Source organism: Colletotrichum scovillei (assembly GCF_011075155.1).
Source record: "Colletotrichum scovillei strain TJNH1 chromosome Unknown Contig00001, whole genome shotgun sequence".
Classification (NCBI taxonomy): Eukaryota; Fungi; Ascomycota; class Sordariomycetes; order Glomerellales; family Glomerellaceae; genus Colletotrichum; species Colletotrichum scovillei.
The window spans coordinates 2,749,659-2,773,806 of record NW_023336259.1 but is presented as its reverse complement, the minus strand read 5'-3'; the positions used below and the strand labels follow the sequence as shown (position 1 = coordinate 2,773,806).

At 54.0% G+C, this 24,148-nt stretch overlaps 4 protein-coding genes across 4 annotated transcripts; 2 read left to right on the top strand and 2 right to left on the bottom strand.

Annotated features, from left to right (window-relative positions):
- Nucleotides 1-2,581: 2,581 nt before the first annotated feature.
- Nucleotides 2,582-5,331, top strand: HER10_EVM0007062 (uncharacterized protein; the record flags this gene model as incomplete). The annotated part of the gene is made up of 3 exons (XM_035476628.1): nucleotides 2,582-4,683; nucleotides 4,792-5,200; nucleotides 5,263-5,331. The coding sequence occupies 3 exons, from the start codon at nucleotides 2,582-2,584 to the stop codon at nucleotides 5,329-5,331; spliced, it is 2,580 nt and encodes an 859-aa protein (XP_035338521.1).
- A 1,433-nt stretch (nucleotides 5,332-6,764) lies between these two features.
- On the bottom strand, nucleotides 6,765-10,051 carry HER10_EVM0000166 (uncharacterized protein). Its single transcript, XM_035469960.1, has 5 exons — nucleotides 8,987-10,051; nucleotides 8,816-8,885; nucleotides 8,615-8,763; nucleotides 7,558-8,563; nucleotides 6,765-7,500 (listed from the first exon to the last, which is right to left on the bottom strand). The coding sequence occupies exons 1-5, from the start codon at nucleotides 9,113-9,115 to the stop codon at nucleotides 7,496-7,498; spliced, it is 1,359 nt and encodes a 452-aa protein (XP_035337891.1). The 5' UTR covers nucleotides 9,116-10,051; the 3' UTR covers nucleotides 6,765-7,495.
- Nucleotides 10,052-15,366: 5,315 nt separating this feature from the next.
- On the bottom strand, nucleotides 15,367-20,420 carry HER10_EVM0005039 (uncharacterized protein). The gene is made up of 4 exons (XM_035474665.1): nucleotides 19,761-20,420; nucleotides 19,630-19,699; nucleotides 16,167-19,577; nucleotides 15,367-16,115 (listed from the first exon to the last, which is right to left on the bottom strand). Exons 1-4 carry the CDS (start codon nucleotides 20,100-20,102, stop codon nucleotides 15,811-15,813), a joined length of 4,128 nt encoding a protein of 1,375 aa, XP_035338315.1. The 5' UTR covers nucleotides 20,103-20,420; the 3' UTR covers nucleotides 15,367-15,810.
- A 470-nt stretch (nucleotides 20,421-20,890) lies between these two features.
- HER10_EVM0004119 (AFG1-like ATPase) lies at nucleotides 20,891-23,903 on the top strand. Its single transcript, XM_035473772.1, has 2 exons — nucleotides 20,891-22,655; nucleotides 22,703-23,903. The coding sequence occupies exons 1-2, from the start codon at nucleotides 21,602-21,604 to the stop codon at nucleotides 23,704-23,706; spliced, it is 2,058 nt and encodes a 685-aa protein (XP_035338243.1). The 5' UTR covers nucleotides 20,891-21,601; the 3' UTR covers nucleotides 23,707-23,903.
- The last annotated feature ends 245 nt before the right edge of the window (nucleotides 23,904-24,148 follow it).

Below are 24,148 nucleotides of genomic sequence, written 5' to 3'. Positions count from 1 at the left end.
CTTGTGCTGTGCAATGTGAATAAGGCCCACTGGCAGATGGAGATCGAGATGCAAGTTCAACCACTACTGTCTGTCTCTCGATCCTGCCGCTCCTCACAGACGCGGGCACATGCCGTGCCAAACTAGCCCTATGAGACAGTAGCGTGCAGCGTCAAATTGTTTCAAGCTTGTCAAGAAAAATTGTGGCCTCTCCTTGGCCTCCTTGGCCAGCCTATACTCTCTGGACAGATGGGATCACGGGATCACGAAAGAAAAGAGAAAAAAAAAAAACGGTGGACAATTAGGGGTCATGGCGCGGTAGAAGACTGAGACTGGTCGGATGTGAAGTAGTCCGATAAACCACAGACGCCAGCCAGCACGCGCCGTGTACGTGGGTGATGATGAAAAGAAGGTCAGGTAGGTAGGTCGTTTTTCATCTTCCGCAGTGGCATGTAGTATCGAAAGGTTTCAAGATCCAGGGGCAGCAGCACGGCGTTTGCATCGTGCAGCAGGTCTGCAAGAGTGAAGAGCGGCCTTGCCGATACGAAGATGGGATGATGGGGGGGATCACGGAGCAGGCAGAGACCAGCTACTCCATCGTGTATAGGACTTTTGAGTTAGAGTAGGGTCATGGCGGTAAGGTTGATATACTTGGATAGGCGCTTCGATACGAATGCCATGTTGAGGGCAGAGTAGCACAGATGCCGGTGGGATTCATTTCAGCCTTAGCGGTTGTTTCTTCCTGCGTGCCAGAGGGCGTCGGGTGTAGGTTGCGTTTGCTATCCCGGGCCGTGCGTGTGAAGTCTGAGAGACGGCCGCTCCGATGTACGGCCCGCGGTGATGGTGAGGAATGCAGCGCTAGTGGCGCTAATGATATCCCATTCCAGTAATCGATGGGGAAAGAAGTAAGAGAATGTGTGGGCACTAGAGTGATTCTCGGATCCGGATACGTGTGCTATTGTTGGATAATCTGTACGGGTATGTAAGTGTACGTAAGGTGAGGTTTTGGGTGCACGTGAACGGCGGATTTACATGTACGCCAGGCGTTCCTGCATTGTAAGAGGTGCCAGGCTAAACATAGTTGTTAACAGGAAGCTTGAAAATTGATGTACATGTGTTCATTGGACGGCATAGGGCGTTTGACGGATGGCGGAAAACGAGGAGGGAAAGTGTTTAGATGGTTTTCATTGGGAAGGGGTGAGGCGGCGTGTAGAGAGGGGTTGAGAGGGTGACGATATACCACAGTAGGTAAAAAGGGGGATAGAAACCACGATTGAGTTTTGAGGAAAAGGTCTGTGTCTCTTTGGGTATTGCTGTCCCTGTCGGGCAGAAGCATGTTGACTTGCTCTCTTTACCAAGCTCTTCCTTGATCTCCTGTCTGGTAAGCATGTGAGAGGTGGGGGAGACGCGCACACACACATACACACTGCTAGAGGGTGAACGGACGAGGGCATGCGGAGTGTTTTGATTCCATCATCGTGAGAGTCCGCTTGAGGGGAGGTTCGTGTAGATGTTTCGGCGTTTAGGAAAGAAAGTTGGGACGTTCCCGATAGAGAGGCAAAGAGGGCGAGAGGACAAGGGACAGGGTTTTGTCATATCGTCGTTCGTTCCGGTGGTTCAATTAACTTTGCTGTAAACTCGACCTAGAGATGCGAGATTTGCCTTGGCTCTGCATGCTCTCACGGTTCGATTGTTCATCGGTAAAGCTTCTCCGAACCGCTCGGACGTTTCTTCTTCCATGTAGTCTAGTGTAGTAAAGGAGGGGGTAAGGAGCAATGCTCATAGAGAAGACACTTACCGTTGCTTTCTGCCTTAGTTACAAAAAAGAGGTTAAAGAGAATGGACGTGCTCGTCGAATGCAGTCGCTCGTGCCGAAAGATAATCAATGACACATGGACGTCTATAAATGGCATACAAGCTCGATGCAGTAAAGCGGCGTTTCTGACAGCTGTAAAGCTGGGCTCTAAAAAGAACTTCTGTTTATCCCGGTGTATTGTGGTATACGGCTGTGGTGATTTTTCTCATCTTCTTGTTCGTGGTGTTGATGAGATGATGTTCAATGGAAGTTGAAGCTCATGGATGCCTACCATTGGTAAGGTACGTATTAGAGCCGGAGATATGATGTTTCCAAAAGGGGAAGGCCTAAAAGCCGCGGATTAACCCCGACTAACAAGCTCCTTCCAAAGTTCCTCCTCCTCACTTCCTATGATTGTGATGACGATTGCCCTCCTTCCTTTGCTCACTGACATTGGTCACGTTTCCGGGAAACCTGCATCTCCATTGCCCTCTCGGACACTTCTCCATGCTCTTTTCTGCTTCTTCCTCAAGAAAACAGGCAGCTAAACTCCGGATCACTTGCATCCCAGATCGGTAATCCATCTCGGACCTCGTCTTACCTCACTTCGCCCAAGCTCACTCCTCTACACGCTACTCTACGGGAATCTGGGAGATCAACTCGGCCGATAGCCATCACCCCACATCCCGACAACCTTATCCAGGGGGTGTATTCCAAAGAAAAGGGGTAAAGAGAGGGAAGAGTACCTTAGATCGAGGGTAGGGTAGCAGAGCCGACTCGGCCGGCGCAAAGAAGAGGGAACGAACCATGTCGTCCGCGTCGGATATCACCCAGTTCACGTCCGTCTTCCGTGCTCAGTCTCTGTCCGACGGCCAGCGCAGGGTAACAAAGCGCAACCGTCAACCCGTCTCGTGCTTAGCCTGTCGCGCGCGGAAACTACGATGCGATCGCGCACTCCCGTGCGGTGCGTGTGTTAGGCGCGGAGACGAAGGGGCATGCAAGTTTGGGGCTGCTGCCCCCGCCTCTGCCTCTACTTCTGCTTCTACGTCTGCTTCTGCTTCTGCACCTGCATCTGCATCTACACCATCTACATCTGCTTCTGTCCCTGCCTCTACGCCAGGCGGCGCTAATGCTGTTACCGGTGCCGGTTCTATTACCGTTTCTGGAAGCGATGCTATTCCTGTCACTTCTGGTGGAAGCAGTAGGAATACTCCGAGCCTGAGCATTCGCGGAAACGGCAATCTAGCCGCTGCCACTTCAGATGGAGCTACCCGTCATCGTGGTGGGAGTGGAGCGGGACAGCAGCCGCGTCCAGAGGTTCACTTCCGACTCCGAAAGCTGGAGGATATGGTTCAGGACCTCGTCAGGAGGGGCATGACTTCATCCAAAGAACGTGACCGGGACGGCCCCCTATCAACCCCGGCACCGGCCTCAGGGCCGGGCCCCACCAAGCCCGCCGGGACCGTCAACGCCGTGCCGACACCACCGACGGACTCGGAACCACCCCAGAGCGGAAGCAGCACTGGCGACGACTCCCCAGCCCCGATCGCTATCGACGGAGACGACGCCTACTATGGCGCAACGCACTGGACCGCACTCCTCCACCACATCCGCGAGATCAAAACGGCCCTCGAACCGGATTCTACCGTTGCCCCTGAACCGCCCGAAGGTGGCGCCTGCTCCATCGGCCCGGACTTCCTCTTCGGCGCCGTCGTGCCCGTCTCCCTGCCGGAGGTTCTCTACAGCCTCCCGCCGCGACAGGATCTCGAGAAGCTACTCGGCGTCTACTTCAACGCTAGGTTCACCGCCGTGCCCTTCATCCACGTCGGCCGCTTCCAACGCGAGTACGCCGCTTTCTGGGCCAACCCGGAGTCGATGAGCTGGCTCTGGATCAGTATCTTGTTTTCTATAATATCAAACGCCACCGTCATCGTCCGCGGCAAGGGCAACGCCGAAGCACTCGGCCTCAACCCCGCAAAGCTCAAAGAGGCCTCGGCGTATTCAGGCCGCGCGGTGCAGTGCCTCATCAAGGGCAACTACCTCGCCGCGAGACCCTACTCGGTCGAAGCTACGCTCCTCGTCGCCTACTCCCGTGTACTCGGCAGCCGGGACATGGACCCGGTCCTCTGGAATATGTTCGGCGTCGCCACGCGCCTGGCCCAGCGCCGCGGCTACCACCTCGAGCCCTCGCACCTCTCGGCCCCCATCACACCCTTTGACGCCGAGATGCGCCGCCGCGCCTGGTTCTACTGCGAGGCGTTTGATCTGTTGCTATCCTTCCAGCTCGGCATGCCGGCCATCGTCCACGAGGGCGACAACGACGCCGTCGGGCCCGAGAACCACCCGGACGAAGACTTTGACGAGAATACGACGACGATGCCGCCGCCTCGCCCGCCGACGGAAGCCACGCCTGCGCTCTACTACTGCTACAAGTCGAAACTCTGCCGGATCCTGCGGCGCGTCATCCGCCACGCCCTATCCCCCGCGCAGCCCGCCTACGCCGAGACACAGGTCCTCAACGACACCTTGCACGCTTGGCATGCCGCTCTGCCCGCCGTGCTTCGCGTGAGGCCGATCCGGGAGACGGGCTTCACGGAGCAGAATCACACGGTCATGCAGCGGCTGATGCTGGAGCTGATGTATAGCAAGGCGCTGTGCGTGCTGCACCGGCGGTACCTGAGCAGGGAAAAGGGGTGTTATAACGGTGACCCGCGCTTCGCTTCGTCGAGGGAGATTTGTAGGGCCGCGGCGCTGCGGGTGCTGGATTTGCATGCCGAGTTTGATCGGGAGGCGAGCCCGGGGGGTAGGTTGTTTGAGGATCGGTACATGTTGAGTAGTTTGACGTTGCATGACTTTATGATTGCCGCCATGGTTGTTTGTTTGGATTTGAATGAGAGTACGGATACGAGGTATGTTCTCTCATCTTAGGAGCTGCTCTTTTCCTTGCCTGGAAAGGGGGTAAGAGGAGAACAGCGGGCTTGAGGATGTCTGAGCTGTTTTTGCTAACAATGGAAAAGTGACGAAGATTATGAACGAAAAATGGAGGCCCTCAAGACGGCCAGCGAGATCTGGTCGCGGAGGTCAGACTGCTCCAAGGACGCGAGGCACGCGGCGGCGGTCCTGAGGGCCATGGTCCAGCGCATATCGCGGCAGAGGAAACAGCAAAGCACCGAAGATATTACGAGGACGACGACAACGGCAGTAACGGCGGCGAGTACTGTAGGTAGTTTCGATGACACATATCGAGACCCGGGTCTCTTCAGCGAATCGTTGGCTCTGCACTCTGGGTTTGGAGATGTTGGTGGCTTGCCTGGTCAGACACCAGGCCAGGGCCGGGGTTTCCTTGGAGAGGGGGCGTATCAAAGTGACGAGTTTGATTTTATGGCGTTGGATAATGCTTTGAATGATCCTGCTAGCGTGGACTGGGTGAGTTACAACGGTTTTCTTGGAATGGTGTTGAAAGAGACATAAGCTGACAATTGGGGCAGAGCATGTTGGACCAATACTTGATGCTAGACCGGGCCGGGGAACTGTCGATGGATGTGTCTCTAGAATGAGAGCTCTGTCACCCGGGGCTACACATACTCGGGTCCAGGGCCCTGCTGTATCAACCAAGCCTGTTGAACACCCAGTGGTTGAGTGATATGGCGCGCTGGTCTATTGAGTAAAAAAACTTTGGTGACGAGATCCCGAAAAGTCATCTCAAATTGAGAGTTTTGTAGAGGCGTGTATTCTCGGCCAGCGGGTTGATTAAGTCTCGAGGTTGAGATAGTATAAATATAAAAGCCGGGTCGTTCCAAGACTACAGAGAGAATTCAGTTTTTGAGAATCAACCTGGCTCCATTAAGACCTGATAGCTTTCATTGCCAACGATAGCATCTCGAAGTAACCGTTGGATGGAATCATGCTCAGATCCCGCAGTTATAGCACTCCCTGTCACTCGTTTAACTCACAACTACCCAGCACCCCTTACGCGCACCGAAGACATATACCTCACGGAATACACCTCCAGCGGCAAACATCTCTCCACGACGTAAGGTAGCCATGCTAGAAAGAACCTTCGGGGCTTTTTGATTTTGGAAATGGTCACTAACCTAGCACCCCAGGGAGGCCTTCCTGCTGGCGAAGCATTGGAAGAAGCCGAATTTTGGGTATGGACGGTTCACTGTTGCCTGCAAGAAGGGATTGGAGCCTTAGTATGGGCGTATTTATAGTGATTGATAGCTACCCAGGCCACGAGAGGGGCGAGAGTTCACGAGGACCTTACTGAGTGGACATCACCGCAAAGTGAATCCCGGAATCCATCTCAAACGAAAACCAAGGCCAATTCTCACATTGGATAGACATCCCCTAACCGTTCTTTCCAGATCAAGATCATCACACAGATACAACTCCGTCTCGGTATCTACGCCAGCTCAGTCAATCAACCACATCATCCAAGGACCACGGCTCATGCCAGCTTTGCATGAGGCCGACAAACACGCCATCTCAGCACCGTTCGCGCCTCTGCTCTCTTAAAACGCGCATATCCAGTCTCGCATCATCCTTGCCAAGCCTCACATTTCATCACGATTCATTCACAGTACCTGGCCTACATTGGCATAGATCTCGTAACCGAGTGAAAGTACCCGCAAAAGGTAGTCCTATTCACCCTTGCAGAATATCATGCCTGTCATGTGTATGTATATAGGGTGACTTGGTGACCAGAGCAACACTAATGCCAACACAACCCAAAACGTCCGAGACAGGCATTAATTTACAAGTTCATGTTCCATGGCAATGAGAACAGGAGGCGCAAAAGTCGTCCATAATGGTTAAAGTTGTTTCCGCAGCATAAACCCTGGTGATCCAGGCTTCGCCATCATCACGTTACATCATCTAGGCAGGCTAAAACGAGCATCTCATATCGTAAACTCATCATAATCAGGCTCGGCAACTGCACCATCACATCGAGGAACGGTATCAAGTCACTTCAGGAAACGCAAAAGTCATTGATGGTGTAGTGTAAAGTTTCATGTCCATTGTATCCCTCTCTCTTCTGTCTATCAGCCTCCACACAACTCTCTCCCCAAAACATCTCTCAACCGCCGTCTCGCATTCACCAATCTCTCTCCCCAACAGCGCAGTCGCCTCAAGCTGTGCCGGACACGGCGAGCCCTATTATCAACTTTAACGAAAACGTGCGGCAGAACCTGACCCAATGCTTAAAAACCCCTGCAACCGCCATGCGCCGTGCTGCGCTGTACATTATCAAGTTGTATGTTTTTTGTTTCTCTCCTTAGAAACAGAAAGTTCTTAGTTAAAGAAGGTCCCCATTCCCGAGGTGAGATTTCCATGCCAGTGATTTTATGATGCCCCGACGGCCTCCAAAAGAAGAGACGTCGTCGAAGCACAGATGAAGAGAAAACCAGAAAGAAAGGCTAGTGTGTTCGTCATTATCCCGGAATAGCCAGTGTGCGCGCTGGATGCTACTCCGTGGTCGTCATGCGGGAAAAAAGTGTAGCTCAGAGGATGAATAAGTTTTCGTCGGAAAAGATGAAGAGTGACGGACAAAGGGGATTGGTGGGTGGTGAAGAAGTCGTCAACCAGGTGTGGCCGCCTGATTTTTCTCAAACATCGATCCGGCATCTGGCTGGGTTTGTCCAGTGGGCATTTATATAGTGGTGAGGTGTAGTCTTAGCCGTCCTTGTGGCAACACGAACATAAACAGAAGCCAAGATTCTAGCCTATAGAATTGTTAGTGATACGGTCCGACGATGGGCGAGACACAGAGGGATACATACCACAGCAAAGCACCTTCATGAACTTTTGGAAGCCTGTAGGCTGAGGCTCAGCGGGACGGCCATTAGGAGGGGCCGGCTGCTGGTTCATCGGTGTCTGTTGAGGAACGTTCTGGGGGAGGTTGCGGTTGCTGTTCTGAAACTGGGCCTGAGTTGAGCCGGTGGGGGTGGCCATGTCCCGAAGACCCCCGACTCCGGAGCCCCGTTGCGCGTTCAAGGCGCCGGGGGCGTTTGGTTGACCTCTCGACTTCGCCATCTGCTTGATCGGAGAAGGAGGCGGGGGTTGCGCGGCGTTTAAACGGCCGACTGTCAGGTTGTTGGGGTTGTTGGGGTTTGCAGCACCGCCCCGATGGCCGCTGTGAAGCTCCATCTGAGACGGGCCGGGTCGAGCATTTGGGTTGTGCAGGTATCCGGGGTTGTGGCCCTTCATGGCATCCCATCCCTTGCCGTTGTCCTTGGAGATCTTCATCCAGTCGTACTCGCCATCCTCGACCTCGCCGGTGTTCTTCAGGGCCTGTGTGAAGAGCTCGCGGAGGTAGTCGTAGTCGGGGGTGTCCTCGAAACCGAGATTCCGTACGTAGGTCAAGTACTTGTTGAACTCATCGGGAAATCCTTCGCAGAGGTCCTTGATAGGGGTGGTCTGCTTCTTCTCACCAATCTTCTCGTACTTCTGCTTGTTTGTTGCAGCCTTCAGTCCTTGCCAGGGAAGACCGCCACGAAGGAAGTACATGAAGACGTGACCGAGAGCCTCGAGATCATCACGGCGGGATTGTTCGCGACCTAGATGGGTGTTGATACTCATGTATCGGGCGGTACCGGACAACGACTTTCGCTCTCTGTAAGGGATGTGCTGCTTCGTCTTAGGATCGCGGTACTGCTTGGCCATGCCGAAATCGACAACGTGGATCACGTTGGCGGCTTTGGTGCCCGGTCTGCCGATCAGGAAGTTGTCGGGCTTGATGTCACGGTAGATCAGGTTCTTCTCGTGAATGGTTTGCACTCTCGACAGCTGTATCATTGGTTAGTCGATTGACATTATGATAAGGCTGGCGTAACTCACCATCTGCTTGGCAACCATGACGACGGTCTTGATGGTGAACCTTCGGCCGCAGTGGTCGAAGAGATCCTCGAGGGAGGGACCGAGAAGGTCGATCACGAGGATGTTGTGCAGACCCTCCTGTCCGAAGTAGTAGACGTTGGGAATGCCAGCTTCAAAAAAGTCAGTAATGCCATCGGGCGAGAGATTGTGGAATGAACATACGGCATCCGACGAGAATCTTGTACGTCCGATACTCATCTCGCAATTGAGGTGCGTCGCTTTTACGCGGCTCCTACGACGAGGAAGAATATTAGCACGATGTTGAAGCAATGTTGAGCGACCGCGACGCCCTTGAACGACGCGGTATCTGATTGAGTGAAGTCGGCGACGTACGAATTTGATGGCGACCTGTTGGTTATTCAGGAGGTTGGTGCCCTCAAAAATAACACCGAAAGATCCCTCTCCAATCTTCTTTCCCACACGGTAGTGCACGCCGACGACGTTGCTCGATGAGGAAGCCATTGCGTCGAAGGCCTACGTCCTCTTACGGACCGTAGTGTCGGGGCAAAGGCTGGGCCTGGATGCTCGGTTCAATCGTGTCGGTTGTCGGTCGAGGCGGTCTGATGGAGTCGATCGGGGGTTGGTGTATGAAGGTGGGAAAAAAAAAGGACGATATGTCTAAAAGGATGATGAGGGTCGCAGGTCAGCTAACTGCTCGTTATCCCGATGCCCATTTGAGCTGACTTGGTTTCGGGGAGGCGAAATCAGGCCGAGAGGACGGGAAGGGGGTGGTTGCGTGGTTGTGGTTGCTTGGAAGAGGATTTCAGGAAAGGAAAGGATGGATGGGGGAGGACTGGGAGAGAATGGATGGAAATTTGGGGCAGGTGGACGGATGGCAGCCGCAGACAAGTGATTTCAGTGGGTAATCCGCCCCCCCGGACCACATGCACTGCACGGGGAGTGCGAAGCAGCTGGCGGGAAAAGGATGGGCTGGACCGGGCTAGGCTGCTGGGCTTGGGGCTTCCCAGGGCTGTCACTGGCAGGTAGCCGCTGGGTACGGAGTGAGGTGAGGTAGTAGGTAACTGGTTGAGGAGGAACTTGGGGTGGTGCCGGAGCCTGGAGGTGTAGTGCAGATGGAGAGCGAAGAGGGAGACGGGAGGGAAGGTACGGATACTCTGCAGCAGAAAAGAAATAAAAATAAAATAAAAATATTGAGGTGAGGTGGTGCCGTTGGTGGTGCCTGCACAGGCATGTTGCTGCTGTTGTGCTGTGCAAGCCAGCGCCCAGCGAAATTGTTGGCTCGGTGCCGGGCCGGTCTCTCTCTCTTACTCACACACACCAACACTCACCACGCACCACACCACAGCATACACACACGCACGCGCGCGCGCGCAAGCCCAGTACACGAATCGCCTAGCCTTGGCCTGAGGCCGAAGCTGAGGGCAAGAGAGAAAGGGGGCGGGAGAATGAGGGTACGGACACAGGCGGTGATGGTCCAGGCAAGGGTGCATTGTGCAATGTGCAGGGTACAATCCGATCGGGTGTTGCTTGTGCTGAGGCGTCCATCCGTTCGTTGGATGCCGCCTTGTGCTGTGCAGCAGCGGGTGGGCTCTCATCACAGCCTCCCTGTTTTCTTACTCACCTAGGATCTGAATGTTCCTGTTTCTGCCTTTGGGCTGAGATCAACCTATTCCTGTCCTGCTCTATTCGCAGGCTCTCCTTTCTGTCGGTGCTGCTGATCTGATTTCCTGTCGTGGGCAAACAGCCTAATCTAACGCTTTAATTCGTCCGTTGTTGTTGGAATGTCTTGTCTCGGGGGGCGACAGCAGGGAGGCGGTGCGAAGGCTGAGTCGTATCTCGCCGTTGTCGGATTGTGCCGGTGAATCGTCTCCGATCGAGGCTTGTCGAGGCGAAGAGGAGCGCGACTAGGAGGGAAGGAAAAGGGAAGGAAAGAAGAAGAAGAGGAGGAAGATAGAGAAAAAGAGGGAGAGATAGATCGAGAAAGGTGAGATGCTACTCCGTATTCCGTGCAGCCGGTGTCGTCAACGGTCCAGGTGAAATTACAAGCGACACCTCAACCTCTCAATAACTAAACCTGCCTTGCAACGCTCACCGTGGCCCACACTTCACATTCAATGAACGATGGGGGGGGGGGGGGGTCAGATCAGTTCTGGGTTCAAGGTCCAGGTCCCAAGTCCAGTTTCCAGGATTGGTAAAGTGAGCAACGACGGTCGAGGGGGGGAAGCGAGAAAAAAGAGCCACGAACGACGAACGTGTGGGCAGCTGTCTGTCGAGGGGGTAGGGAATGGATCTAATGTCTAATTTCAACGGACGAGGGGGCCGGCGCCGAATGGCACGGTGAGTGGAAGAGGACTTTCGGAATTTTGGAACAACTCGGAGAAGAAGATTGGGAGATTGGTGTATTGGGAGCATAAACACAAACGGGCTTTCGCGACAACCTAACATATCGATCATCAAACGCAGGACAAGCTACAGAGCACTCGACTTTGGATTGGTCCAGATTGAAAATGGCATGAGAGCTGTACGGCCGCTCCGAGCTGCCTCCCGGCCTCCCTCCGGCATGTCTAGAATTTGTCCCGTACAGAATGGTGAATGGTTACGGATAGAAATAAGGTCTCTCTGAATGTCCGTAAGATCGGTGGTACGTATCTGGATAAGTCCGAATACTGGTTGGATAAGGTACCTGAGGAGGACGGGTACCTAAGAAAGGGAAAGCATTGAGCAACTGGCCCTGCCTTCACTTTTGCTAAGGTACCTGACCGGCTTGAGCATCGTGTGAACGGACACCGACACCAACAAAATCAAGCACAGACCAGCTGATGGCAATGGCGTGTCACCTCACAAAGGGGAAGACGGCCACTAGTGCCTGATTACTGAGGTTCTAGACGCAAAAGAGGTGGAGGTATTCTGTACGTGGACGGATACATCCCAAGATACTTGTCGGGGAGGGAAAGTACCTTACCTTTACCTTGCCTTACCGACAACTCTGGCGGACCTAGCAACCTGACCATTCAAGGTGGATTCCCCTCTGCCAAGGCCAAGGGCAAGAACGGCCTGGCAGGCCGGTACCTGTCGTCAACCCAATCTCCCACCAATTTCCCATGTACCGGAGTCGACTTCTGTTTTGGGGTCTACCGTCTACCGTCTACTAAACCGTAACCTGGTCTGCCCCTCTCAATCGGCTCCAGTTCGCAGTCCCATCCAACATCTTCCCTCTCTCCCAACTGCTCGTTGCCCGTATCCTCTTTTTTACCACCTATATGACCTTGCTCGAGAACCCACGCCGTATTCGTCTCTTCTCGTCTCGTCTCGTCCCAATCTCGAAGGAAAACGAACTCCTTTTCATTGCACCTCAAGATAGGAGATCTGAACTAGTACGGAACTCCGGCGTCCGCCCTCTGCATCCATCCTCATCTGAACTCCAGCCACCCGCGGCCCGTCGTCTGTCTGCCAGGCATCTGTACAGATATTCTGCCTATCGGCCCCGCCATTCACTCTCAGTCTCTGTGCTGTGCTGTGCTGTGCCGTAGGTGTTCTACGAGCGGACGACTACGGGAGGGAGACACAGACGCTGTACCGCGGGCAAGGGTCATGGCAGACACCAGCGGATAGTCCACCCAACGATAGGTACGCCAGGGGAAACGGGGACACACGCTCGCGCCTATCTCGTCCAGGATGTTGCATGTTCCTTTGCCCGTAGGCATTGCGGCAATCCCAAGCCAAGCCAAGCCCAAACAGCAGTGGAAAGTCGCGCTAGAAACGACCCTAGAAAACACACGGCGTGTGCCCTGTGCGGGGATCGAGGTCCGCTGACGGCCTAGTCTGCGTCCGCCGCATATCTCGCTTTGTCCCCGTGAAGGAGGAAGTTCATATCCTAGCCACAACAGGCCTTGCTCTTCACTTTCCATCGGCCGACGACCCCTTTCAAGGGAGCCTTGAAACCTCCAAACAAGGGGCAACGACCAAGTCTGAGATATGTCTGACTGGGAGACGACGGATATGGCTCGTCGCCCGTTGATGTCCAATCCAGTCTTCACACAGTCGGCATTGTCTACGCAAGCGCATCAGGCGAATACACTCGACACACCCTGAATCGTGTTGAATCCCACATTCCACATTTCAAAACGTGAACATCGGTTGCTTGTCGGCAATTGAGAGCGTCCTTCGAGAAAAATTGACGAGACATATCGATACTTGGTACTATTCCCACGACGGCATCTATTCAACACAAGGCTGTCCCTCACGCTTTATTCTTGGCGACCGGCATACACAGTGGTCCGCTCGACGACATGTTCACGCGTCCCACATGGCATGAATGTGTATTTCCCTGCAAACCATCACAATTACCATTTCAATCCTGCGAAAATTCTCTTCCTCGGCAAAGGCATAACAGCATAAACTGTGGCCCAAGCACCATGCCGCTAGCCCATTCAGAGCATCCAATGGCACGCCGTTAGTCGCCTGTTCAACGGAGAAGAAGAAAAAAAGGCTTGAGAAGGTTGAAAAATGGAGGATCACCAACACGAACCCACGCGTATGCACCCGTTGCAGGTGCTGGAGGCGCCGCCGTCCAATTGCCATTCTTCCTGCAGCAGAACCTTGCCCGTACCGGCTTGGACCTGCAGCGGCGCTACAGTCCGGCTCGTTTTATCCCCCACCGCCGCGATGCCGCCCGAGATGCGGTGAAAGACCGCCCCGCTCCGTTCCATGTGGGAAGTCAACCAACAAATGCCTCCTCACGCGGCAACCGGCTGGGATACCGCTTCTGCTTGCCATTCGATACGGACTGCCTCCTCTCAACGCTACCTGTCGTGCTGTCGTACCCATCATCCGATGTCTACACTACTCCCGTCGCCATTCAAGATGTGTGGTGGCTCACCAGCCAGCCAACCATCCGCGCTCTCTCCGCCTTACGGTTTCACTTTTCTTCCGTACATCCCCGTCAGCTGGCCCTCCGACCCATCAGACATATTCTCCAACGTTCAAATGAAACGCTGACCCATCCAGCACTCCTCTCCAAAGTCTCAACTACGAACAGGCCTCCCCGCGTTCATCTTGGGCCCGTCATCCAATGAATAAGTCTCATCAGGCCGTCTAAACCGCACCATAGCTCTCGTCTAGCCCGTGACAGTCACAGGGTAGACGCACTCACTAACACCAAAACCCCGTTGGAATACACGTTGGACCCGACGGCGTTCCCGCTTCTGTGGTCATTGTCCTTTTCGTTTCGACTCGGGCGAGTCGAAGCTAACAGTATTTACTGATCCAAGATTTCACGGCTAGTCATCCAGCAGCTATACGGCGAATCAGGTTCTCGAGACGCCTTAGAGTTCGCAAGTCATGTCTCAAGACAAAGGCCCGCCTCTGTAAGCAAGCAATGCCAGGATAGTGTGGCTCGCTGTCCTCGGCACGCTGTGGCTTGCGCACTCTCCATGTGAATGACGTTGGGGGCTCCAGCCGTTGCTGGGCGCTCGACGCTCGTTATCATTAGATAGGTATCATTTGGGACGACGACCGGGACGGCGGGACGGCATGAATCGTGGCTTGGCCAGAGTTGTCGGACGGTAACTTACCCCTCCAGCGGGCAGGCATCACTTCCTTCCAAGATGCGTGGCCGGAGGGTGTGAAGGTTGACTCTATCTTTTTTCGTTTCTCAAACAAGAACTTGGCACAAGTCTAATTGCGAGTGCGAGCCGCGGGAGCCAAAGCCGCCCCAGGCCTATCTTGTTGTCTCAACTTTTTGACCACACGTGGATACCTTATACTCCAGATCTGCTCCAAAACTTTTGCGGCGAGAAAGAAAAGCTGTTTAGGTGGTATTGTAATAGGTGAGGTGGTTGATTGACATGCCTATGGATTGATCGCCGTGGATAGACTGCTCTAAATTTGGAAAACCCAGATCCCTGTACAGAGTGGGAGGGCTCCGTACTCTTTCTTTGGAGACCTGTCTACATACGCCAGGCCGTGGATCGGCGAGGCTCGAATTCTGGCAAAATCTTCCTCCCGGCTTGGCCAGTGCTTCGTCTCCCAGTGGTCGCACGGTTACACAGGACCTGGAAAGAGAAGAAAGACGACTGCGGGAGGGTATCACCTAGAGTAGACGGGAAGAAGCGGGCGCGCCGCGCGTGTCGTCGTCGTCGCCGCTTTGTCTTGATGTTGCACCCTTTGTCCATGTAAGTTGGGGGCGTGCTGAGCGCCGCGCGGGTGGCGAATGTGTAGTCTATATACCACGCGATATGTCGTGGGAGTTATATGTATACGTGCGTTTTGACGACGGACGTCGGCGATTATGTGAAACGTCTGCTCTCAAAGAGTCAGAGAGAAAAGAAAAAAAAGGAAACGAAGAGGGAGAAAAACAGGGAAGAAGAATAGTAGTAGCATGGGACAACGAGAATACATCATCGTGGAAACGCAGTCAAGTGTCTCGTGCGCAGTACAGAGTGCTAGATAGATTGAGCGATATCTCTCCGAGACTGCAAGACACGGAGCTTTGAAACATGTTGTGTAGTGTGTAGTCTTATCGGACATGCTCGAGGAAAAGCGATATCCGATACTACCAGTGCTGAGTCCGATCACGCAGTTTGCAGCTATCATCAGAACATGGCATCTCGGAACAGACTGCTGTCATGACAAAAGCCAGAACTTCTCAAAAACCTCACACCCGAATCAAAGTATCATGGCAAAGACCGATTCACTAGCTTTGCACAAGTCAGGGGGGAAGAGGGGAAAAAATCGAAATAGAGTGGCAGGCCTCCCCAATCGTGTATTTTATCTGTAATCTGAATCGTCGTGTTGCTTGCTAGCATGTGCTGTCTGTCTGCATCAACTTCTTTCTTTTTTATGTCCCGCATCTCCCATGCCTTTCCCAAGTCGTTATTGATGTGTAGAAGAATAAAAAGCAGCCTTGGTGCCGTGGCACATCTGTTGAGGCTCATGAAAAGGAAAGTCAAAAAACACCAATGCCTCAGCCTCGCCGAGAGCTGTTAAAGTTACACCCAGAACCTGACTTCCCAAAAGTCCCCAGAACTAAAGAAATGATCCCCGTATATGAGGGATGCGGCGTGAACCCGTGACCTCTCTGGAATCCAGACTCAGAACAAGGACCCCCACCCGGCGCTGAACTTGGAGTTCTTTGACGAGAGGCTCGATCCGGACGAGTAGAGAACACCATCTTGTTGCCGAAATGCCTCCACATCCTAATGCAGACCGTTCGCCTTACCATTCGTCTGCAGGTCCGGAATGTCCTCCGTGGCAGCCCGAGTAGCCTCATCCACATTATCCGCAACTAACGTCTCGGCAGACTCGGCCGTCGTGCGAGTCCATTCCTCCAGACGTGCCTTGTCGATGTATTTGCGCAGTACTGAGTCCTCCCACTTCATTGCGTCCAGGAGCTTATCCCTGTAAGACTTTTCCCAGCTAGCCCAGCGGGCGTCGAGGTCGTCCACGAATGCTCCCAACGCGTCGGAAGGCCTCGTTGGTTGGAAAGGCTCGTCAATTCTCTCTGTTTGGTAGTTAGCAACTGGCTTCGTGAGGGCGACTTGGTGGTACCTACGTTTTTGGTAGCAGGAGATGAAAGCACTGAAGAGCGTAGTCCTGGTTAACTTCTCTCCAACGAATGAATCGTCCTTCAACTGCGTATCGTTGAGCTTAGTCCAGTCATCGCGGATGAAGCAGCGTCTCCAGATCAAACGCTTGGCCATCTTCGACTCCTCGCCCTTGAGTCCCAGTGAAGCAGCCTCAAGAGCCAGATAGAAAGGATCATCAATGTCGGCGGCCGTCTCACCCGGCAGATGAACTAGAGTAAGTAGGTCAATGAGAGACATGGCATCGAGAGCCTCGTGCTTAAGGAGCCTTCTCATGCTGCTCTCGAAGACCTGGATCAGTGCCTTTTGTTTCTTTGGGATGTGAAGACAGTGATTTTCCATGGCGAGTTGCAGCTCGGCGCTTTCATCTACAGCCATCTGAACAGAAGGGAAGATCTGAGCATAGAGCTGATCTTGGATCTTGATGAGATGAAGTTGATCGTCGATGATCTCAATCTTCTCATCGGATGTCCCCTCAACCTCGACGTTGGCCTGCTTGAAGCCGAAGAGATCGGATGGAGCAGGCTTCTCAGATTCAGCTAGCAAAGCTAGCTTTCCGAGACTAAGTTCAATCTTCTTGTTCCAGACCTGCTGCTCACGGGTAATACCAAGGTCGAATAGAGTCTCCGCCGCATGCCCAATGTCACGCTCCCGTTGGATATCGTTGATCCACGAAATCTTGGCGAGTTCAGGTTTGGTGCGTAAGAAATTTGTCCTGTATCCGTGGTTGTCGTGACTGAAGTCCAAGACGGCCTGGACACCAGCATTGTCGAGCAGAATGTCGTACGTGGGGAACGCAAAGGCCTCGCCATACTTGTCAAAGTACACACCGATCTGCTTCTCTTTCAGCTCCGCTTGCTTAGTGAGTTCGCGAGCATCGACTTGTGATCTTGACACTGTCGCTTCACTTCTGAGACTGTTGATCTGCTCGATCATAGCCAAAGCTAGGGCTCTCCAGCACCGGTGCTTCTCGGCAATGTTGATACTCTCGTCCCACTTGCCGAGACGGAGAAGGGAGAGAACCTTGTCGTTTCGGTCCGAATCGTAGAGCTTGGAGAGATGCTCTGACCACTTTTGCGCCTTTGCGTCTTGTTGTACAGCATTCCATCGAGATGCCTCGAGCAATGACACGAGGTACAGATCGCTCAGATTAGCAATTTCTGAGTTGATCTTCTCCAGCAGCGCGGGATCCGGCTGCTTCGTCTTGTCCTTAGTCTTCTCCTTGGGGGGGTAGTATTGATCAAGCCACGTGTGACTGAGCTCAAGAAGCCGCTTCAAGTTGTTGCAAATGTAGTGACATCCGGTCCAGGGTTCAGCGAGACCATCGTAATTGTCGCGCAAGATGCCGAATTGCAGCTCTTCGTCTTCGAGTCCGTAGAAAGAGAGCTTCTTTTGCCGGTACTCCAGCGCCGTCATGAGAGCGACCAGATTCACTTGCTGGGCCTCGTACATGAGCCGAGTGATCTTAGCATCGTCCATGATGTGGTCTTTGTACATGTACTTGATCACTTCATAGGCCCACGCGATAAAGATCTCGAGCTTGCCAACGTCATGCACGAACCAGTGCCTGACGCGATCGACTTCCCCTGCGCTGCGGTTCGGGTTCGTCTTTTCGTCTTGGTGAATGAACTCGACAATCTCGGCAATCAGGTCCTTCTTGTCGTTCGCAGGTCGCTCATTCGTAAAAGCCTCGTGACGCTTCCACAGAACTGTTGCCACCATCATCTTCTCGGCATGCGAGAGTAGAAGCCAGCGGGTACGACGGTCCAACTTGACCTTTGTTGTCTTGAGGTGAGACATCAACCGATCGAGTGCCTGACAGCGGGTGCTAAGATTGTCTTCCAAGGATGCGGGCAGACTTGAAATGTGCGATGTCGCTGAACTCATGATCTCGTGGCTGAGTTGTAACGCAGCTTCAGATACCTCCTCATCCGAAAATTGCACCCCTTTCCTTCCGTCGAAAATCAAGGGGGTATCCTGCTTGTTCCCAAAAAAGACAGCTTGCTCTAGCTTGCTCTTTGGCGTGACTTTGGGGGGTTGGTCACTGCCAAATCTGTCTATATCTGTTGTTGTGAGTCGCACGATACCGGTACCGCGGACCATGAGAACGACTGCTGGGTTCTTTGTCTTTTGGCGGCTTCTTGACTCCTCATGGCCAGTATTAGCGGTCTGAGGCTCTTCAAAGCCAGATCCCAAGATCTCTGACTGATTGTTGTCCGAAAGGGTGATGACATCTTCGTAAGTGGGAGGAATAATGTGGTTGTCCTCTTGGAGCTGAGCGTCTGGTGATTCCGGAGGGTTGCCGATGGATGCCACAACTACAGCCTTGTCGAAAACGACGAAAGCTACGAGGGCAGGTCGGGGGAGATGCAAGCGAGGCCTGGTGGACTGCACTGGGTTCGCAGGATTGAAGCGCGCCTTGTATGAGGAAATCGGACGAACCATGCCGACCTGCGCGGAGGCCGGAGAAAGGATGACCTCAACCAAAGAGTAGTGCGACTCCTTCTTTTTGGTGAAGCTGACGAGAAGTAAGAGATGCTGCAGGTTCTTGTCTTCCGAAGCCATGGCGTTGCTGAGTCTGCTCATGTCCCGATACTTGGCATCCAAGCCCTTGGGAACGAAAGCAAAGTCGACAACCTCGAACGTCTCCGGCTGGAAGTCGGTAGCTGAGGGGTCAACGTCGCGAATCGCTTGAATGATCTCCTCCTGCATGTCCGCTTCCACAATCGTGTCGTGGTGTCCACCGCGGTGTACATTCCAGGCGTGAAGTCTGCCCTTCAACGTAGCTGCGACGACGTTGCGTTCGCCAACTCGAGAAGTGCGCTCTGCCCGAACCGCAGCAATATCCCCGCGCCCTGCAGTTTGCGTCAAGGCGTGACGAATGCTACCGAAAATCCCACCCGCCGTGGAACCCAGGTTTGTCCGCAGGAATTGGACCGAAATCGTTGGTCTGCCGTGGCTGTCTCGAACGCTCATGTAGGCTAGCCGGCCACTGCTAAAGGCCAGAACGAATCCGGCGGACTCGGCGTTTGTGATTTGAATGACCTTTTCGCCAGAAAACATGCCTGATATAGATCCTTCCACGCCATTTCGCTGTTTCTTCATGAAGTCCAGAGTCGCGGCGCTCGTGATGGATTCCCAGTACGCGATCTTACCGCTAACGGGCATAACAACAACCAGGCCGGGCTCTGTTGATGAGGCCGATGGGGACACGAGACAACCCAATGGCAGAGGTTCCGATGTATGTTTTGAAGGATACGGGAGGGTGAATGTGAATGTCTCGGGAGATTGGGACGAATCCGTATACGGCCAAACGATCGCATAAGTATGGCTGAGGCTGAGGGCGTAGCGGTTCGAGAAGATATCGGCCTGTTGCTGGGCTTCACTTGACTGTCAGATGCGAAGGACGGCAATACCGCAAACGTTACGTACCTGAAGCATCTGCGCGTAGACGGTCTGGCAATGCAGGCAATTTGCTCACAGTGTAAGCGTTGTTCGTCGTCTGTTGGGGATCTTGTTAGCTGACCAGGGGGGGCGTTCGATGCGACCGTGTATTTGCGTACCAAAACAACACTTCCATCGCCCTTGGTCGGTCTGTCGCCTCCCTTTGGCTTCTTTGCGCGCACGCTGAGTTCTTTTCTCGGGGTGGGCGTGATGGGGTTCTGGTTTTCGATGCCGTCCTGGCGTGTGTCGAGTGTCGCAACTTTATCGGACTTGACCTCGTACATCTCGGGCCCCGTGGGCGCGGACACATCAGGATTCACGAAGGTCTGCTCGGTAAGAGGCAGACGCTGGCGCTTAGCTTTGGGTTGCTGGGCGAGGCTTTCGTTACTGGCCGGTCGCTGCCTTCTTCTGCTTCGCGTCGCGGTGGCGGGACCGCCCTCGTTCATGGAGGGAGAAAACATTGTGATGCTGTCGAGCGACCGGGCGCGAAGTAGTTGATGGGGGTCGTGGTCGCGGTCGCCGTGATGGTTCTGGGGATCGTGGATGGGCCAGTGTCAATCAGAAAAACATTTCGAGGATGGATGGATTCTGTGGCCTAAGGTATTCTGAATTTGTTAGGGAAAGCGGAGGTCGGAAACGGTGGACGCAAGTGGCAGAGCGGATTTAGCAAATATGTGAGAGTGACGAAGCATCAATCGATTGGGTCTCGCAAAAAAAACACATGGTTGCTGCATCTGCCAAGCACGGACCAGAAGCGCCAGCAGCTCCTGTCTGACCACTAGCAGTGTGGTGTCAGGCTCCACGACCCCGGTGAGCAGTAGGTCAGGGCAGGTGTGCAGGTGTGCCGGCGTGCCAGCTGAGGCGGCGGAAGGGGCAACGACAGCACGGGTGTACCTACCGACGTACATAGTGAGGTCAGGTCCCTCCCTCCACAAGTAAGGTAAGGTACTTGTCGACCTTAGGTAATGAAAGTGGAGATGACTGCCTCGTGTCACGCCCAGTACGTACCTGCTTTTTCTCAGATCCTGTTGGGCAGGCACAGGCAAGCGAGGCAGGTTCGTTGCTTCCAGCACCTCAAAATGGGAGAGGCTTTCCATTGGCCGACTCCGCGATCGATTTGGAGTCCGCTGAATCGACGCATTGGACGGAACGAAATACCTTAGGACCCTGAAAGTGGAGCCTGGGAAACCAACTTAAGTCAACAACGTCACTCGGCCCTCGGGAAGGGTCGGCGGACACATCGATAGAACGATTCTGTTGTGTAAAGGCAGACAGAAATACCCACTAACAACTGCCTTTCCTTTGACTGAGTCGTTGATATTTGTGACTTGCACTTATTTGCTTCCAGATCCTCGGTACACACCTTAGTCTTCAGGGCGACGTACTTCCAACTAACGTCCACATAGAGTTGTCGGACGAACTAACCCGACCCCACCATTCGCCTCTATTCACTCATGTTCCGCAACTCATTGCATTCTTGACCCGGAGCCCATCTCCCGAGACACGTTCAACTACGATGATTGGCCGCGAGACCTCATGAGTTTGCATAGCCAATAGCCTCTCATATTCACGAAACTGTCGTCTCTTATTCTGTTCGAACCTGACCTGCCCTTTCGAGCTCGATTCAAGTCTCGTCCAAGACGTTCGCTATTCTGAGACCCATTATCGAGTAGACCGGAATTGTTCAATTCGGCGACTCGGGCCTCGGAGTTCTACACCGTTGCTGGCTTCAAAGTGGAAGTACACGATTACCACCGATCTTTTTCTGCCCTTGGGTGCGGTTCATGAGTGAGCCCGCCTAGCAGTGAGATTGAAAGCCGGGCATAAACTTGTCCAAGCCGCCTTACGGATCGTCAAGACATAGAGCTCGAAGGCGAGTGTGTTGAAGAGAGGGAAGGCAGGGTCGACGGCCATTAGCAGCAATTTCATATTGGATGGCTCTGGACGAGCAACGGCAACCATGATCTCTCACACGCTGAGGATGCCAAAGGCAAGACGGATGGCTTACTCTATCCGGCGGTACTCAACTGCCATGGCCATCACCGATCCCCTCGTCAAGTACAGAACGCTGGTCTCAACCAATGTCCTCTCACCAGATCAAGACCAACACAGACTGGCAATTCACCTACAGAAGCTCTACGGCCGTCTCAAAGACTACGCCCCCGAAGTGGACTATCGTGAGCGCCTAAAACAAGTTGCTGATATACCAGAAGCCCGCGACCCAGAAGAAGCCGCCGCGACGCTGGCTATGCCGAGTCACCCCATCTGGGACAACCCGCTCTTCAAACACCTCGCCCGCAAGGCCATGCCAGACCCAAAGGAGACGAATCCCATGGCTTTAGTCCACGTCATGACCAGTCTGGAGGGTGCCATCACAATCAACTCACCTAGAGGCCTCTTCCTATCCGGGGAGGTGGGTGTGGGAAAGTCAATGTTGATCGATCTCCTAGCACAGGGCCTGCCGACGGAGAGGAAACGTCGGTGGCATTTCAACACCTTCATGCTTTACACCTTTTCGCAGCTGGAAAAGTTCCGCCAGTTCCACGCCGAGCTGGACGGGAACGAAAAGGAGTACGCCATGCTGTGGCTGGCTAAGAAGCTCGTAGAAGAGTCTCCCATTTTGTTCCTCGATGAGTTTCAGCTGCCTGATCGCGCGGCAAGCAAGATCCTCAGCCACTTATTCATCGCCTTTTTCCACCTGGGCGGTGTACTCATCGCTTCATCCAACCGCGTGCCCGAGGAGTTGCAAAAAGCCATCGGCATCGAGTACACTGTCCCTCCTTCTGACGGGTTCCTCAAAAGTCTTTTTCTTGGCGGAGCTCGCTCCCGGGGAACTCGTCATAGTCAAAACGACTTTGCCGCCTTTCTCGAAGTGCTAAAGGCTCGCTGTGACTTCTGGCACATGGATGGAGCCACTGACTGGAGACGCCGGGAGACCGAAGTGAAGGCCGCTGTTGATGCCATCTCCATCGAGGGGGCGGGACTTACGGCGAAACCTGCAGATTCTCAAGAGGGTAAGTTACCAGTCACCGATTGAACTACATGATGCTAATGAGTCTAGAAACACCCAAAGAAACAATAAAACCAGCAAAGTACTTTTTGACTCCTCAGACCTCGGAATGGTCATCAGAGCTATCATATCTCCTCTCCCAGCCCTGGAGCCCGGCAAACCTTACAGTCTATGGCCGCACAATCCCCGTCCCGCGTCAACGAGACGGTGTGGCCTACTGGGACTTTGACGCCCTTGTCGCAGCCTTTGGCCCCGCAGACTACGTGACGATGGCATCAACCTACCACACCTTCATCATCGACAACGTCCCCACCATGACCACGCTCCACAAGAACGAGGCCAGACGCTTCATCACCCTCCTCGACGCCCTCTACGAAGCGCGCTGCAAGCTCTTCGTCCGCGCCCAGACCGGCCCCGACGACCTCTTCTTCCCCGACATCCGCGCTGCGCAAGCAGAAATGGCTGCCGCCGCAGAGGCGGCAGCGGCAGCGGCGGCATCCGGGGAGGAAGTCGTCTCATCGGACGCCATCTACTCCGAGACTATTGCCGAAGTCTACCAAGACTCCGCGGCCCCTTTCCGCCCCAACATCTCCTACTACGACACCGACGCCCCGACCTCGAAATATGATCCGGACCAGGACTCGGATTTCGGCCGAGCCGGCAACGTCAGCAGCAGCAACACGACGAGCCCCAACTTTAGCAACACGGCAGGCTTCATCGGCGAGGACGAGCGCTTCGCGTACCGCCGCGCCGCGAGCCGGCTATGGGAGCTCTGCAGCGCCGCGTGGCACGCCAGGGGCAGCAGCGGCGGCGACCCCTCGGAGTGGTGGACGCCCGTCCCGCGTACCGCGCGGCACTGGGAAGATTCGGCGCCGTCCAAGCCTAAGCGGGACGAGCCGCTGCTGCCGCGGAGGCAGAGCGATGCCGTCATGGGTCCGTCGAGGCCTGTTGACGAGCCGTTTGGGACGGATAAGCTCGTAATTGAGAGGTGGACGGCTCTGGAGGAGGCTGAACGCCGGCGGGAAAAGTCAGCTTCGTCTTCGTCTTCATCCTAGGATCGCGTACGTCTCTAGAGTTTGATCTTTGGTTGCTTTTTTTTTGTATTTGAGAAATGGAGGGCAGTTGGAGTACGAGGAGCAGGTGGGAGGCAAGTTCTGTTGGATGATCTCGCTCTATCCTTTCTCTCTTCGTGTCCTCTTCTCATCTTCTTGGTTTTGAGATTTATTGCATTTGAGAGGACATCTCACGGAGCATAGCATAGCATTTTGGCGGTGCTGGATTTAGCATACGTCGCCTAGACGACGTTGAGACCTTTGAGTCTTCATGATGGATAGATATCTTACAGTACCGGTATCACCCGGTACTCACATTAGAAAAGAGAAGAAAAAAGCCATATTTGCCATCACACCCTCGGAACCCATGCATCTATCTTCTATGATCAAACGCCCCCAAACTCCAAGGAACCCAAGAAAGAAGGCCATGAACCACTCTTCAACC

Coding starts and splice junctions, on each gene's coding strand:
- HER10_EVM0005039 (XM_035474665.1), bottom strand. CDS start 20,102: ATGTTTTCTCCCTCCATGAACGAGGGCGGTCCCGCCACCGCGACGCGA. Junction 19,700..19,760: donor GCGATGGAAGTGTTGTTTTG/GTACGCAAATAC, acceptor GATCCCCAACAG/ACGACGAACAACGCTTACAC. Junction 16,116..16,166: donor CATCTCCTGCTACCAAAAAC/GTAGGTACCACC, acceptor ACTACCAAACAG/AGAGAATTGACGAGCCTTTC.
- HER10_EVM0000166 (XM_035469960.1), bottom strand. CDS start 9,115: ATGGCTTCCTCATCGAGCAACGTCGTCGGCGTGCACTACCGTGTGGGA. Junction 8,764..8,815: donor CAAGATTCTCGTCGGATGCC/GTATGTTCATTC, acceptor ACTTTTTTGAAG/CTGGCATTCCCAACGTCTAC. Junction 8,564..8,614: donor TCATGGTTGCCAAGCAGATG/GTGAGTTACGCC, acceptor CCAATGATACAG/CTGTCGAGAGTGCAAACCAT.
- HER10_EVM0004119 (XM_035473772.1), top strand. CDS start 21,602: ATGATCTCTCACACGCTGAGGATGCCAAAGGCAAGACGGATGGCTTAC. Junction 22,656..22,702: donor ACCTGCAGATTCTCAAGAGG/GTAAGTTACCAG, acceptor TAATGAGTCTAG/AAACACCCAAAGAAACAATA.